This window comes from Thermobia domestica, chromosome 4 (genome assembly GCF_964235325.1).
Source record: "Thermobia domestica chromosome 4, izTheDome1.hap1.1, whole genome shotgun sequence".
Taxonomy (NCBI): domain Eukaryota; kingdom Metazoa; phylum Arthropoda; class Insecta; order Zygentoma; family Lepismatidae; genus Thermobia; species Thermobia domestica.
Window position 1 is genome coordinate 27338313 of NC_137457.1, and position 16938 is coordinate 27355250.

General features: G+C 36.3%; 1 protein-coding gene across 1 annotated transcript in view; it reads left to right on the forward strand.

Annotated features, from left to right (window-relative positions):
• LOC145683790 (uncharacterized) overlaps positions 1–6789 on the forward strand; it is a 45409-nt gene extending 38620 nt beyond the window's left edge. The window contains exon 3 of the mRNA XM_081755372.1: positions 6514–6789. Coding sequence (XP_081611498.1) covers positions 6514–6520 — 7 coding nt within the window. The 3' untranslated portion in view covers positions 6521–6789. The remainder of the gene's footprint in view (positions 1–6513) is intronic.
• The last annotated feature ends 10149 nt before the right edge of the window (positions 6790–16938 follow it).

The following is a 16938-nucleotide window of genomic DNA, read 5'->3' on the forward strand; positions in this document are numbered from 1 at the left end:
AAACTACAGGAAGCTTTTGCTTACTCTTTCTTATGAGGAGATTTGTATTACTTGCAATATGGTGGCGAGGTAAGCGGGTATTCTGAAAGAGTCAGGGAATTTGAAATTTCAAAAAAAGTTATGGAATTCTCAGAATTCCCGCTACTAGTCAGGGAGATTTCAAGCTTCCGAAAGCATAAGTGCTGTTGTGTAACAGCGTGGACATTTTTAATCATAACTTTTCGTCATCGCATCCTCGCAGTATCAAACATGTTATTTCAAGGACAATTTTCTGTTGCTCCTTTAACCTGTCATTTGAAACCGACAGTAGTTGACGGAAAAATAAAAAAATATGTTGAAAGAAAGTTCTGTTAGCATTTGATTCAACAGAGAAAGGAACGCATATATTGTAAAACTAGTTGAATATACACATGCTTCGCACAGCTGCTGTATTTGGAAGTCAACGCTTGTGGGAGTATCACCATTGATCTCAGCGACCGTGAAAACTATGGATTTGATACTTCTATCGGTCATTTCGGGCTATTTTTTACATATCTCGGTATCCAACCCCTGCTGACTCCCGGCCCACATACTTGCAAGTCATCGCTAATGGAAGTGTCACGATTGATTTCAGCGACCGCGAAAATATGGATTCGACACTAATAGCTCAAGTGGTAGAGCGTTGGCTTCGCATTCGGGAGGTCGTGGCTTCGAATCCCGCTGCCTACCTACCATCCTGATTGAGGTTTTCCAGGGTTTCCCTCAGTCCTACCAGGCAAATGCCAGGATGGCACCTACTAAACAGGCCCTGACCGATACCTTCCCAAATCCTTTCCATTGTTAATGTTGTTGGATATTCAATGTAAAATGGCCTCTGAGTTGTATCTGGTGATTGTTAAATAAATAAATAAATACTACTACATTTTCTACTATTTTTACATGTCCCGGTAAACGCCCCCCTGAAACTCCCCTGGTTCGAATTTCGACAAAAACGTTTAACTCTGGTCTGGAGCCTGGACCAAGGTATTCGGGACTAAAATTTGGTAACTCTCTGTCAATTTGTCTGGTTCATAAGCCGGTTCCCGTAAACGCCCCCCTGAGACCCCACTGTTTCGAAATTTAAAAAAAAACGCTTCGTCTTGATCTGGGGCCTGGCCAAGGTACCCCTGACCAAAATTTGGTAACTCTCGGTCCACTCGTCTGGTCCCCAGGCCGCACACAGACAGACAAACACACAAACAAACTCTTTATTTTATTTATATTAGAAGATAGTTTACAAGACAGTATTCAGTATATAAATTTTATAATAATTGAGGTCATAATGAAAGGAAAATTGTTACATTTGAATAAACAGGAGAAGGACGTAAATATTGCAAAATCTTTTTCAATACTCTTTTTTTTTATTATTATTTTGCTCGAAATTTCTTCATAGGTTGTTATTAAAATACTTGCCAACATATCCTCATTTTATTGTCCTAACAAACCAATATATGTTGATAGTAAAGTAGTTTAGATTGATCGAGCTCCTGGGCCTTCACAATTTCATGTCACTCCCCCCCCCCCCGTTACGAAATCCTGGCTAAACGAACCAATATATGTTCCAATAAAATAGTTTAGAGTGATCGAGCACCTTTTGTGATGACCACAGGATTTCATGTCACGGACCCCCCCTTCTTCACGAAATCCTGGCTACGTGCCTGGCCTCTCGAGGTATTTCATACGTACTTTTGAGCAGGCCCGTATCCAGGGGAGTCTAGGGGGCCGGGCTCCCCTAAATTTTCGCTGGACTCCCTAAAATTTTCACGGTAGTCTTGAAATGAACTATAATATGGTTGGATCGGGCCCCCCTAACTTCGGCCGCCCCCCACTACATTTTTGGGCTGGCTACCGGCCTGCTTCTCAGATAAATACAAGGAGATTGACAAAGTGCCTTTTTTTTTACGCCTTTTGGAGGTTCTATGCCACTTTATATGTATTTTGGAGCGACAGACGAAAGGCTTCACTTTTCTGAAGTCATTAACGACGACCCATCCCTCGGATACCGGACATCGCATCTTCCAGTAAGGGGAAATATTAAGATCTCCCAGCAACTCATATGGAACCACCACGAAAACCTTGGCAAGAAAAAAATTCGTAATTGAAACCGAAAAACATGTTTTTCTCAAAACTTCGAAGTTTCGCCTCGTAGAGATCGAGAACACTCACAATCAGCTGCACGTTCTACCTTTACCGAGGCTTTACGGAGTCCGCCGAAAGCTACATCCGGCTCATCAACCTCTAATTCAGACGTCAACACATCCATTGTAACTCCTATGGAAGGAATTTCTTCAAACTCGGGACTAATCTACATTATCTTTACAATGTTAGAACTTAATTTGCATAACATCAAATCTTTCTATTTTAAGGTGGTACGATATTGCTCATGCCTGGATTTACAATTTATCAGAACTCAGAACGGCATCATCCCTAAAACAACTAATTCTAATCTCTGCCAACACCTAATTTGTATAGAATGTGTCCAGCCATGTTTGGCACCAACACAAACATCCAGTTACTACAGACTTGGAGTCACAAAACATCATCTCCACCTAAGCGTACTTCACTGCTTTCTGTAGTGACGCATGATGTCGATCCCGCGATCACATAGCAAGAAATTTTAGAGGAACTCAACGCCGGTGACATACACCCTACTTGTGTAATTCACATGAAAAATGGCACAGGTTCAATATACATGGTTCGTTTACTCACCGACGACAAAACTCTCATCGATAATCTGCTTCAAAATGGGATTTTCATTTATCGCTGTCATCATAGAGTTGAACTTTCTCGCACGCCACCACCTCTCTCTATACGCTGCGAAAATAGCTTGCAACATAATTCTCATCTTACAAGAAAGTGCACTCTTCCAACAGTTTGTTTCCACTGCAAAGGACCTCATAAAGTTAAAAATTGCCCATTACTAAATCAACCTTCTGTTTGCAATACTCGTAATGGCAATCATCCCACTTATTCCAACAAGCATAAACCTCTACCTGTAGCCCCGAGACGTGTACTTTGTTGTACTTTCACAATATGGCACGAAATTCACTTTTTGTTAGTAACTAGTATTGCTACTTAGTATTATAATTAAGAACTAGTAGTACCACAGATAATAGATATGGAGAAGGATTAAGTAGTGGTGTACGTAATTCAAATATTTTATACAGTTGTACAGATTGCATTCGTGTAAAAACAAAGAAACAATCGTGCAGGTTTATTTTTGGCACACCACTCGAAATAATTCGTGAGAAATGACAATTGTCTTCTAAATGATTCGCGCTGGGTGACATAAAAATGTCTCACTTGGCATAGATAAAATTCAAGGGGGCCACCAGAAGTAGTTGTTGAAAAATGATTCGCGCTGGGTGATATAAAAATGTCTCTCTTGGCATAGATAAAATTCAAGGGGGCCACCAGAAGTAGTTGTTGAAAAATGACAATTCTTTTACTATTTGCGTATAAATACGCCGTCCGGTCTATGGCATAAAAGCTACAGTGCAAAAAAAAAAAAAAACATCAAACTGTGCTAAGTGGCCACAAAAGCACAAATGCTATCTAATACAGTTACGGTAGAGCGAAGCTGGGGGCCCGAGTGGTAACACGGAAGTGTGTTCGAAGAGAGCAGGCGTCAGCGACAGTGTGTATAAACCCTAAGCGAGGATAGTGAAAACAAGTGGGTTTGGCAATGATATGAGTTTTAAAAGTAGTTGTTATGGTTTCATACTAGAAGCGCTCCACTTGTAAACATAAAATACAGCTTCTGTACACTGTGCAGAAACATATCGACTGTGGAAAATAGTACCTAATACAGTCATTTCTCATATGCACTAATTTATTTTATCCAAAGTAAAGCATTTATATTGATTTTACACTAGTAACCTACACTTTTAAATCTAAAGCACTATTGTATTACTTTGTATTTAATTCTGATGCTTGAAGACATTACCGGTACTCTTTACAAATATGTTTTGTCATGCAAAATATTGAATTTTATCTGTAAATCTTCCAAAATGTTATGCGCCAAAACTAAACAAACACCAAAACAGTGGCTACTAATTATGGATAGACTGAAAAAAGTATTTATTGAAAAATTATTTATTTTTATCTTTTTAAAAGCACGTTTACAAAAGAAGAAACATAAAAGATTTTCAAGAACGTTTGCGAAGTATAGTTATTTTGATACTGCTGCTATCTATGTGATAATTTTAACAAGTACTTGAAAGCTGGCACACCAATGTTTTAATATCTGTCGTGCATCTGGGTTTTGTATCGTTTAACTTTACCTCGAAATGTGTTATAATGGAAAAGGTTCAGCTTTAAAAACGGGTGTCAACTAACAGTAAAACACTAGTATTTAACACGAGTTTTAACTATCTTCCATTCATAACAATAAAATACAGCTTTTAACATGAGTTGCAGCTAAAGATGTACCAGATTGACTTGACACCTATTCTTCCCTTCCAAGCGCTGCTATCGACTGAAGGAATTTTATTTCCTTTGGCTAAGGCTCTCTCGTTTAGCAGTGTGTTGAGGGTGTGAGCTTTAGTTCGCATTTTTGCCACGGCTCAAGACATTTTGGCAGCACTATAACTTTTAGTTATTACAGTTAACCTTCGGGCGCTCGTGTGGAGGCATTTACACTGCCTTCTCAGAAAAATAAGCACATGATTCCATTGCACTGGGTTAGATTGGCTGGCCCTGTCTGATTTTCTCTAGTTAACAATTAACACAAGAGATAGCGCTAATTATTTTCCTGATATTTAGTTCCCATTTTTATACTAAGAACGCAAAGACTTACACGCGAGCGCCAAGTTAAATACAACACTTTTCAACAGAAGCTGTAATTTTCATTGGTAACAGCAAAATATACACTTTTTAACATGATTTTGAACTACATTTCATTTCTAACAGTAAAACACGTAGTTTTTAATATAATTCCAACTTCCTACCATTAATAACAGTAAAACAAGACCACCTTATGCAGAGTCGTTTTGATGTAATATTAACGTCATACTAAAGGCCTGACTACTGCAGGAAACATATGTTAGTCGAACTCTTTAGTATGGCACTAATCATTCGTCAGAACGACTCTGAATAAGGCCCAGAATTTTTAATATAATTTCAACTTCCTATCATTGATAACAGTAAAACACAGGGCTTTTAATGCAATTTCAACTATCTATCGTTGATAACAGTAAAAATAGAGCTATTAATATAAATTTAACTATCTATCGTTGATAACAGTAAAACAAAGAGATTTTAATATGAATTCAACTACCTATCATTGATAACAGTAGAACACAGAGCTTTTAATGCAATTTCAAATATCTGTCGTTGATAACAGTAAAAATAGAGCCATTAATATAAATTTAACTATCTATCGTTGATAACAGTAAAACAAAGAGATTTTAATATGAATTCAACTACCTATCATTGATTACAGTAAAACACAGAGCCTTTAACCCAAGATGCAACTTTCTTCCATTTATAACAATGAAACACAGAAATTTTTAACAATCCCATTACCTTCCTTTGATAACAGTGAATCACACAACTTTCAATGTAACTCCAACTCTCTTTCACTCATGATAATAAAACACGGAACTTTTAAGAGTTTCAGTTATCTTTCTTTGATAATAGTTTACAATTTTACTATCAACATTATTTCATTTAGACCATCCATATCTTTATAAGAAATCTAATAATTTTATTGCTGCTTTACCAAAGAAAGGCCATGAACTTTATTGGTTAGATTTGGGTAATGTTATATGAAAGAAACTCACTTATTAATCAAATAATAACCAAAAGTTAGATGCTCAATCCCAATCTATAGATATATTAAAATGCTAGAACAGTTTATATGTTTGTGGCCAGTCCTTTCGACAATGAGATCTCGAAAACCACAAATGATAGAAACGTGTCGTTTTCGCTAGTCGATTCCAAATTTTGTGTAGATTTGCCAGTTCTCGTTCAAATTTTCAAAAAAACTTGTCTTTATTTTTCTATTCCATATTTTAGACGCCATTTTGACCCTATTGACCATTGTGATTGACAAGCAGTAGAAGAGCTTAGTATATCGGGTTGATGGACATTTCAGGCGCTTTGCTTTAATCTGAATGAGAAAAAAACCTATTGCAAGCCGACAACTTTAAAGGCTTGTGGTTTCAGAATGAGGCGTACTCGGATATGGAATTATAAGAATATAAGATATTTCCATTTGGTATCAGCTACTACTTACTTATCCAAGTTTACCACAAATTCCCCTAATATTCTATATATTAAAATACTACATTTGTATGTTCATTTATAGCAATTCACTCCCTTTGAGAGTTTTCCTGTAATTTACTTGTCTTCGTAAAGGAACTTGCACATATATAGTAAGAAGTGGGAAGAGTATTAGAACTATGCGCTGTGTAAATACTGCAGATTCAGCTTAGTTACCCTTTAAAATAAAAAGACATAAACTAATTGTATTCTTAATTTTTATCTTTTCAGAGATTAAATAAATTGACTGGACGATACCTATGCTTCTAAATTTGTACTCGATGCTGGAAAAAACATCAACATCAGAAAAGACAAGTGAAAAACGCTTTGTTGTATCCAATAAAACAACGAAGATTTTCTTTGAACAAAAAACGCAATATACTACTTTATATGTTTTTTTTAAATGAGCCTATGTCGTGTTTGTGTGTGTATTTGTGATAAATGTTTATACAATTCGTATATTAATTTATGCTTTTTTTAAAATAATAAAGTAAATGTATTTTGAAATGAGTTTTTAATTTTTAGTTAAATAAGTATGATTACTTACATAAGGGTCAGTATAGATGAAACCAGCAAAAATACACTATTCTTCTGTCAGTCTAGATCAGCCTGTGGTACGCGAGCTGCCGTTGGTGACGCGTAATGCTTATAATAGTATTAATAATTAATATGCTTTGGTGGTACCCCCGTGCAAAAGGTTGAGAACCCCTACAGAATTCTTACCGTGAAGTTTAACCACGATTGTCGAGCTATGTCTCAATATTCTTACATCGTTGCAGAAGATCAAGACAGAGAGCGAGCGATTATCCTTCTCAACAATAATGCTAAACTTTTCACAGCTAACAATACACCATTTGACAGGTACTGGTTTATCCATCGTATGGTTCTGATTTGTTACCATGTTTGGAAACATAAAGAGATACTTAAAGCATCTTCTATTGGATCAAGAAGCCCAGAAGCGTGAAAATCATTCGTTCTACTAACATAAGGTAATTTGCCTCAAATAATCATTTTATATATACACGAGGGGCAGTCAAAATTTCTGGGGATGTTGTTGTTTTAGCTTTTTTAAAACTCAATCACAATGAATCTTATACTGTTCAATCCTTAGATTGGCTAATTATGAAAATAAAAAAAATGTAAACAGGTCATAATAGACAGTGTACGAGTAGTGTAACTAAAGGAAAGAGTGTGTAGTGACCAGTCGGCCCAATTTCACAGCTTGAGCAACGCGCAATCATCAAGTTCATGTGCAAATTGGGGAAAATCTGATTCAGAGAGTTTAATAACTTTAAAAACAGTTTAGCACCATCGGATGTTTGGCTCTTCTCAAAGTTAAAATTGAGCCTTTTCCGTTTCACCAACGTAGAGATCAAATCTAACGGAATGGTTGAACTTCGGGAGATACCAAAGAGGCAATATATATATATATAATCCATTCTGCGGGAATTGACCATAGCAAGGCAAAATTTGAAGTTTCACCTTGGCACAGGTAATTATTAAAATTCGTTTTCAAGATTTCTGAATTGTTTTATTCATGGACAAGATTATATCAACTTTCTGTGCAGATGACTCTGCAGGATGTAAAGTGTGACCGCTTTCATGCCGCAGAAGGACTTACTTACAGTAAAATTTTAACACAAAGATTTTTCCTCCTAATTTCCTGTAGGTAAGTGAAGATATTGCATGTTATTTACTGAGATAATGTTTGTGTTTACATTAGTGTCATTATTTTGCACATAGTTTAATACGAGCAAGAAAATTATATTTGATTTATTCAAGTAGGCTGTCGTGTAAGTCGCAAGAATAGAGAGCAGAAAACGAATTTAAGCTCTTATTTATATATTTTGAAAGTTTATAGCAAACTCATGATATCATAGCCTGGATTCTGGCTGCCTCCCCCAGTTCTTATCTTCTAGATCCGCCACTCGTTAACACCACCAGTGTCACTGAAAATTTAAGAATGATGTTGATGTGCAAAGACAATGGAGATGTGAATGAGGATGAGGAAAACCCAGCAAAACCTAATTCAGAATAGCTGGCCTGAAAAAGCGTGTTACACTTTTTCGACCGAGTGACCCCACGGCAGCGTTACCCAACCTTTTTCAACTTGCGGCACACTACGGGTGTAATATGAATTCTCCCGGCACACTCATAGATTTTATCATTTGTAAATACAGAGCGTTCAAAAAGTCTCTATACACCTGAATTGTCCCATATTCAAAGCAACGAGAAAATTATTCTACTCAAAATTTATTATATTTTATGGCATAAAAGCACTATGTACAGGGCGTAGCATATACACACACATTTTCCCAGCAAATGTTGGAAATGTCCCCCATGAGCCTCCAAATGTCCCCCACCCCCACGATTCAGGTGTATAGAGACTTTTTGAACGCTCTGTATAAAATACTGTGATATATATATATATATATATATATATATATATAGTGATTACTGATTTCCTTCTCACAGAGGAGAAAGCTCGATTACTGGTTTTCCACCGTAGTAAATCATTATGCTAATTTTTCGTTATAATTTAAAAATAGAAAACAATTGCAATGAAATATTGGACTCAGGGTTTTTTTTTTTTTTTTTTTTTTTAAGAGCGCTTTCTTTTTCGAAAACTGTATCCAACCTTTCACTAGGAAGGAAGATCACTAAATAACGAACGAACAAACAAATCTCTTTTACTTCTAAAACACAAATGTAGGTAATTTGTATGCATACATTGCTTTGTCGAAAGGATTGAATGGTATTTTAAAATTTCAAGTACGAAATAGTCTGCAACAATAAAGAAGCAATAATGGTCATAACAATGATAAATACTTTTTTCAACTTAAAAATATACAGAAAAGTATAACACGGTACGAAACTTAAAATTGTAGATTCATAGTAATATGAAATACAAATATACATTTTTCCTTATGTTTTGCAAGTTGATTGCTGTAGAATTAATAATTGTGTGTTGTTTCCTCGCGGCACACCAGCGCTATATTCACGGCACACCAGTGTGCCGCGGCACACCGGTTGGGAAACGCTGCCCCACGGGAAATCGAACCGAAGGTGAGAACGTAAGCGACTACGCTACGCGGGGCCACAAGTAGTGATTTGAAGAAACTGATTATGTGGTGAACAAATACCGTGTGCGTGGGTTTCCTCGGGGTTCTCTCGTTTCCTCCCACTTTCTTTATTCCACCATTTCATTCATTTCTCATAATCACCATCTCCTTTAGCCTATCCGGCATAACCGTGGAAAGTAAAACTCAAAAACTTCAGAAATATAGGAAAAATTGTGAACAAGTCTCATTCAACTGTTCAGTATATTGTGAACAAATTTAAATACAATGGCTCAACCAGAAATTTACCGCGCGGAGCGCCAGAAAAGAAACTAAATGACGGATATGAGTAAATGATAGTGAATGAAATCAAATTAAGTTCTAAAATTAATGTACCAGAACTTCGTCCAGCAGTAGAAACTCCCCTTGGAAAAGTAGTGTCGAACCAGACAATCCGTAGAGTGCTGTGGAAAAACAGCTACCATGGTGGAAGAGTAAGCAAAAGGCCATATGTTAGCAAAAAAAATCGTGCTTTTAGACGTGAGTTTGCTCAGAGACACCTGAATGACAGCCAGGAATTTTGGGATAGTACCGTCTGGTTAGGTGAGACAAAAATAAACTTATTTGGCTTAGATGGATCACAATAATGTGAATAAAAGCCACAGATAGATCTTTGAGATACTTCTTAGCAAACTCACGTCTAAGGGCACGATTTTTCTTGTTAACATATGTATGGCCTTTCCCTTACTCTTCCACCATGGTAGCTGTTTTTGCACAGCACTCTACGGATCGTCTGGTACGACACTACTTTCCCACGGCAGTTTCTACTGCTGGACGAAGTTCTGGTACATTAATTTTAGAACTTAGTTTGATTTCATTCACAATAATTTACTCATATCTCTTATTTAGTTTTTTTTCTGGCGCTCCGCGCGGTAAATTTCTGGTTGAGCCGTTGTAATTAAATTTGTTCACAATGTATTGAACAGTTGAATGGGATTTGTTCACAATTTTTCCTGTATTTCTATCTCACTTACTTTTTAAGGCAAGGTTTACAATCACTTTCTTGAAGTCACTACTTAACTCTTTTCGACACCCCATTTTCTTCAAAGCAGATTCACAGCGTAAACTACAGTACACACGTCTTTCGTAATGCGCCCTGTGCCTCTAGAGGGCGACTACGTAGCAAGCTCAGAGTGACGAAGAAAAGGTGGCACCCTACTGAAAACATACAGTAGTTGGTGTACGAACAAATATGTTTCACGAAAAAAGTAATTTTTTTTTTTTTTTTCACTATTTTTAGGGTTTGAATGTTATATTTAGTTCGTGGTTTTCATATATTGGTGCTTGTGATGTTTCGTTAGAAGAAACTAAAACAAAGCTAGTACATAAAGTTCACTTTTCGGCGGTTATAGAGCAATGTCCCCAGTATATTCACACTGTACGAAGAAGTGTGTTACATACTCAGGCCCGCAACTAGGGTTTCTGTCACCCGGGGCAAACACACAATTCGCCCCCCCCCCCCCCCAAGGTTTAGTCGAAAAGTATCACTTATGGATTGCAACTGTAAATAACATTCTTAATGAAAACAGTTATATCGATTTTTAAGTACTTTAACCCTCCAATACGCGCGCGTGCTACCATTGTAGCCCAGCGTTTTTATTTTCCTTGCCGCAAAGTAATTCGAGATGATAACTCAAAGGGTATCTGTGTACCTTTCTATCAACTATCATTCTGCGTGTTTAGGGTGTGGTCAAACGTAAAATCGAAAGGATCTCATTGTTATTCTGCTTGGAAGTTTTATGGGCTACATCTGTAGCCCGCGCGACTATTGATGTCACGGATGTTCAGAAGCGTCAAAGTTTTTTCATTATAGTTTGAGTGTTGATCAGATGGTCAATGAGTTTGCAAAATGCCAATTCTGATGAGAAATGTTTTTAAAACCAATATTTACGATCCAAAATCATTGAGAACATAATAATGCAACAATGAAAAGCTTATTTTTATTTCTGTAAATTTTTCGGTGTAATCCTTTGATGTGGAGAAAAGAAGAAAACTTTCCATCAACAATGAAGCACACAAGAACTCCACACTATATTGTTATGTGTACCTCTCGAACTTGAGCACTTTCTGTACCTTTTGGGCACCTTTCTGTATATATGCACCTCTAAGGTGCACACAACTGATAGAAAAAACTTATTCGAGCAAAGCATCTCTCTTTACAGTGCATTAACTAGAAAGTTCATTAAATATGAAAGAAATTGCTTCATAAAATATTAATAAATAGATCAAGATATTTAGATTATTTAATGTATAGTAAATATTATACATTATACATGATTAATGTAAAAAAATGATTGAAATTAACAATAAAGCATAATAAAGCATAAGTTGGACTGATAGATAACAATTCAAAATGCCTCGAAAAGCTCTCAAGCAAAACTAATAGATAAAACTTCATACAGCCTTCACTCGCAAAATCTCTTGGTAGGCGTACAAGAAACAATTAAATACACCGAGGCGTGTAAATTATCTTTTCCGCCACAAAACAGCCCTCTAGTTTAAAAACATTACAGCAATTGCGTAACATTACAGGGGGCGCGTCTGAGCTAAACTCTTCAACCACCAGCAAGCAACAAAAATCGGGAACTTTTCGCCCCCGCCCCTATTGATAACAGCGTTTTAAACTTCAGAGCTGTTCTCAATGGAATTATACAAACAAACAGCTCCTTGTGGTAGGAAAAGGAAAGGGGGGCGGATTCTCTGTGGTCGCCCAAGGGAACAAATGCATGCAATGTTAGGTTTTTAATGTATGACATTACACCTATTTAGATGAGACTCTCTCTCTCTCTCTCTCTCTCTCTCTCTCTCTCTCTCTCTATATATATATATATATATATATATATATATATATATATATATATATATATATATATATATATATATATATATAATCAACGAAAAGAGGTCCCATGGAAAAGGCCAAGTAAACTTTTGATTTCTTTTAACCTCTAGAATAAGTTCCTCAAGGGAAAGGGTGCGATTTTTAAAACAATTAATATATCTTCTTTCCGGCGCCCCCTCCAACCACGCGCCCGGGGCACGTGCCCCCTCTGCCCCCCCCTAGTTGCGGCCCTGTACATACTGTATCTCCACCTGCCCAAATTTGCAGGACTGAATCTGGATTTAAACGGCATCGGAAGTGTTACTCTTCATCTCAACGACCCCGAAAATTATGGATTCGACACTAATATCGGTGAATTTCGGTGATTTTTATATATTTCCCCGTCCCCTAAGTTTCAGCGTCAAAATGAAATAATAAAAAACAAATCCAGGCCCGAACCTCATCTATGTGGCAAGTTTGATCGGGATGCGTTGGGTAGTTCAAGAGCTCTAGTGCTACAAACATCGTCCCTTTCATTTTCATATATATAGACCCTATGTAGATAAAATCAAGTAACTTTAGAATGATTATAATATGTCCTATTGTGATGTTTATCTATACGCCACTCGCTACTATCTTCTCGGTAAATCAATAGTCTTTTTTCTTTTAAAAAAATTCTAACCAAAATTTTAATATATCCTTCTTACACAAGCAACGCGGCATCTCAGTCCAGAAACTGAATTATATGTAGTAACGCGTGAAATAATTTAGAATTAACCTTTTATTAATAATCATATAGAAAGAGATTTGTTTAAATACAAATTACAAGATAAAACTGGAATTGATACTGGTAAGAATTGGTACGAGACGAGCCTTAAGGCTGTCTCGTCTCTTCTCGAAAATATGTTTTTTCTCGTTTCAATTTCCAGATAAAACTGAAACAATACGAGTTTGTTTTGTTTGTTTTTTTTTTTTTTTTTTTGGGAGGGTTGGAATGTCTCACAATTATGCACCAAAGCACAAGAAGATGAACGATGAGATATGATAAAGGTGAACGGCTGGTGATAAGTTGAGTGATAAAATAGGAGAAAACCCCGAGAAAACCCATCTACCCATTGTAAAGCCCATTTGACGAGAAATATCCGTCATATAGAACCTGAATACGTTTATTATTTCCGAAATTAATTCGTTTCTACAAGATCTACGAGTATTTTGTTTAGGAGTTTAACATCGAACGCAGTGCCTGGATTTACATGAAAGCTAAACAAGCTGTAGTTTTGTACCCCTCGCTCTTGGGGGCCCCAAAAAGTTTAAAGCAAAAAAAAAATCTGAATGTCCGAATTATGAGCTAAACACAAAACAAAATATGCATACAGCAACAGTGTTTTGTGCTGTGTAATCTTGTGCGATGTAAATAACGGGTAGAGGACATTCCTGCTAGCGTGTTTCCTAGAATAGATTGCTTCCTATTGGGTCCATAAATCGCCATAAAGCACACTCAACACGAAAAACACCGACAATTTGTCATTAACAAAGGACAGATATATATATATATATATATATATATATATATATATATATATATATATATATATATATATAAATAAAAAAGGTCCCATTACCTTTAATAGCTTAGGGCGTCATCAAAACTAAATCCGGCTCTGGTCCAACGTTATATTCTGTGGCTAAGGGGGAGATTAATAAGATATTATAATGTTGAAGGGGTGATGGTGAGTTGGATAATAATCGTGGAACGATGAAAGTGGGAGAAAACAGGAGAATTTCCAGAAAATGCGCACAGACGGCGTTTACCCACTTCAAAGCCCACTTGGCGGGAGGTGGGGTCGAACCAGGATCCCACGTGCCGGAAGTCTAGACCCTTCAATGTATTTCTTATTACCTGAGCTACCGCGGCGCAAAAATAAATAAATAAATAAAATTCATAATAAAAATTTTAGTGTGGGAAATTTGCAACATTCTGATCAACATACAGCACAAGTTATATCGGGAACAATGGATAATCGATCAAGACGGACGAATAACGGACAGTTGACGAGGCAATATTTTTCGCTCAACGCAATAACCATCTCAAATTCTAGAATCATATAAACATATTCCTCTTGTAGCTATAGTATTTAAAGCGACTTGAGTTAATGGCTGAAGCGCTTACCACACTAATTTGCCGGAACGCAGTCAATGGTGGGAGTAAATAAAGGGCTCGCATATTAATGAATGATTTAGTGTATAAACCCAAAATATAATCAAAATAAACTAAAAGAAATATCTTTGCCTAGGAGCTCAGTTTCGAGAGGATATTGATTTGTGGAAAGGATGAGTGTTCACTGCTCGCTCTAAGCGTTGTCTTTGTAGTCCAAGTTTCACGTTGAAGTAAATTACCAATAATTATCATGATTTCTTAGCTATTTATCATTGAGCTGGCAAGTTTCAGGAACATGTCCTGAATTCACACTGAAAATACTTTACGCAGTCTTAATAATGCAAGATGAAATAAGTATCAACAAATCAGATACTGCTTGCTATGTATCCTTTCTATACTGCATGCACTATATGTCTTTTTCAAACAATGATAAGCCTGTGTATTATTAAACAATACTCACTCAATGTCACTTTATAAAGCTTTCACCGATTTTCAGTACGTGCTTGATGTGAGTAAAGTAACTTGTCTGTTTTTACTAACAACAAAAGCATTTTCATAACTGATTTATACAGTAATAATATTTTCAAAGTAATACAGTGAAACCTCTCTAAAGCGGACAGCAGTGGGGAATCAAAAATTGTCCGCTATAGAGAGGTGTCCGCCTTCAAGAGGTTTCAGTATTTTGTTATGTAAATTAGTGAGCAAGGTAATATACAATTAGAAAAATAATATTTTTGCATGAATCACGTATGTACAAATATTACATGCATTATCCCCTGTCATCCAATACTCTATGTTCGGGGCACACATGAAAATAACATGTTATAGTTCTCTGCACTTTACACTTATCAGTACTTCCTTCGTTTTCAGTATGGCGCTATAATTTGTGGGGTAATTGCAGTCCTGAAGTGTCCTTTTTGAGACAATATATATACCTGAGGGCAAAAAATACTAAACTTGTCTTCTGGTTGGTTAGAGACTCCAACGGGACAGTAAAATAACGTGTCATCCCTAACGGCGGGCAACTGTCAATCACTTTTGTGTATAAAACAGCTTGGGTGGGAGTTGGATGCAAGCAAAGGACATAAGAGTGTTGTTAAACAGAGACGTTTCATCTGGATTGCTCAGCAGACAGTTGAGGAGGCAAAATGCACAATGCATCCTTGGTGACACATGTATGAATTACTAAAAATGTATTTTTGTATTTTTACTACACTTTTCAACTTATTTCTAGAGAAAGTGTTCGTAATACGGAGGTAAATAATACTTATAAAAGACAGAAAAGACTGTCCGTGTCCGTACTAGAGAGTGTCCGCTTTAGAGAGGTTTGCCAATATGTTTTTTTTCTATTACAGTGTTTGGGGATTACAAAATATGTCCGTTGAGGGAGGTGTCCGCTTTATAGAGGTGTCCGTTAGTAGAGGTTTCACTGTAATAATAATCGCAGACATTTTTCTGAAAAATAATGTACAATATTGCCTTGTTTACAATGAACATGTTCATATCTATTAAAAAATACCGTACATGTAATTAAGGTGGATCACTAGGTGTTCTCAGTCTATGCTAAACGCTGCTTGAATAGTGCGGCGTTGCCAGATAGTGTCGAGTGTTTACTGGTGCCAGATAATAAAGGAAGTAATCATGGAATTCTGCTTCGATACTTACTGGAGAAATTAGTTTTCAACCCTTATTGCAATTCACCGCTAAGTTCCGCTTCTCGAACTGCAACGCTAGAATTCAGGAATTTTCTTATTGTAACTACCATAGTAAACGTACAAATTTAACAATGACGCATTATGGCGTTCTGCGCAAGTTTTTTCTCAAAACCTATTTCCTTAAATATAGATTAATATTCAAATAAAATGTGAAACACAACACGAAAAACGGTCAAACAATATATATAGTTTGTAATTAGATCGTTACTTTAGAATACTTTACACATACAAATAAACATTTCGTAAAACTGAGCACATTTTGTAAGATCTTACAGCAAGTGCCATCTTGTGTGCTCATTGTAAAACGAATCAAATATATTCTTTTATTTGTTACTTTTTTTGATATCACAATAAACAACCAAATGAGTCAGTGTCTTGTGCTATAGCTGAAACATTACTCTGTGTTATAGTAAAATATTTATAATATGTAACGCTTCATTGCGCAATAGTTAAGGCAACGAGCTAAAATATCTACTGACTTCCGGGTGATGATCCACCTTAATGAAAACATTTCTGCAAACTAAATTCTGGAGGTGTATTGTGTACACAAAATTGGTCAGCTTCTTTTTATTAACTGTGATCTCTGAAAGCATTAAAATTGTACATTTTTAATCTCTCACCAAGATGTCAGCACCTGCTTTCTACAACGTACACAATGCATCATTTCTTGAGTCAACTACCTTTGCACACCAAACCATAAAATAACCATATACTGAAATAACGTTCTGTGTGGTTAAGCAATACTTTGTGAAAGAATGCCTATAAAATATTACATTTTTCACATTCATATAAACAACGTGTCTTATCAAACAAACACAACAATAACTGGTCGAAGTTACGAGC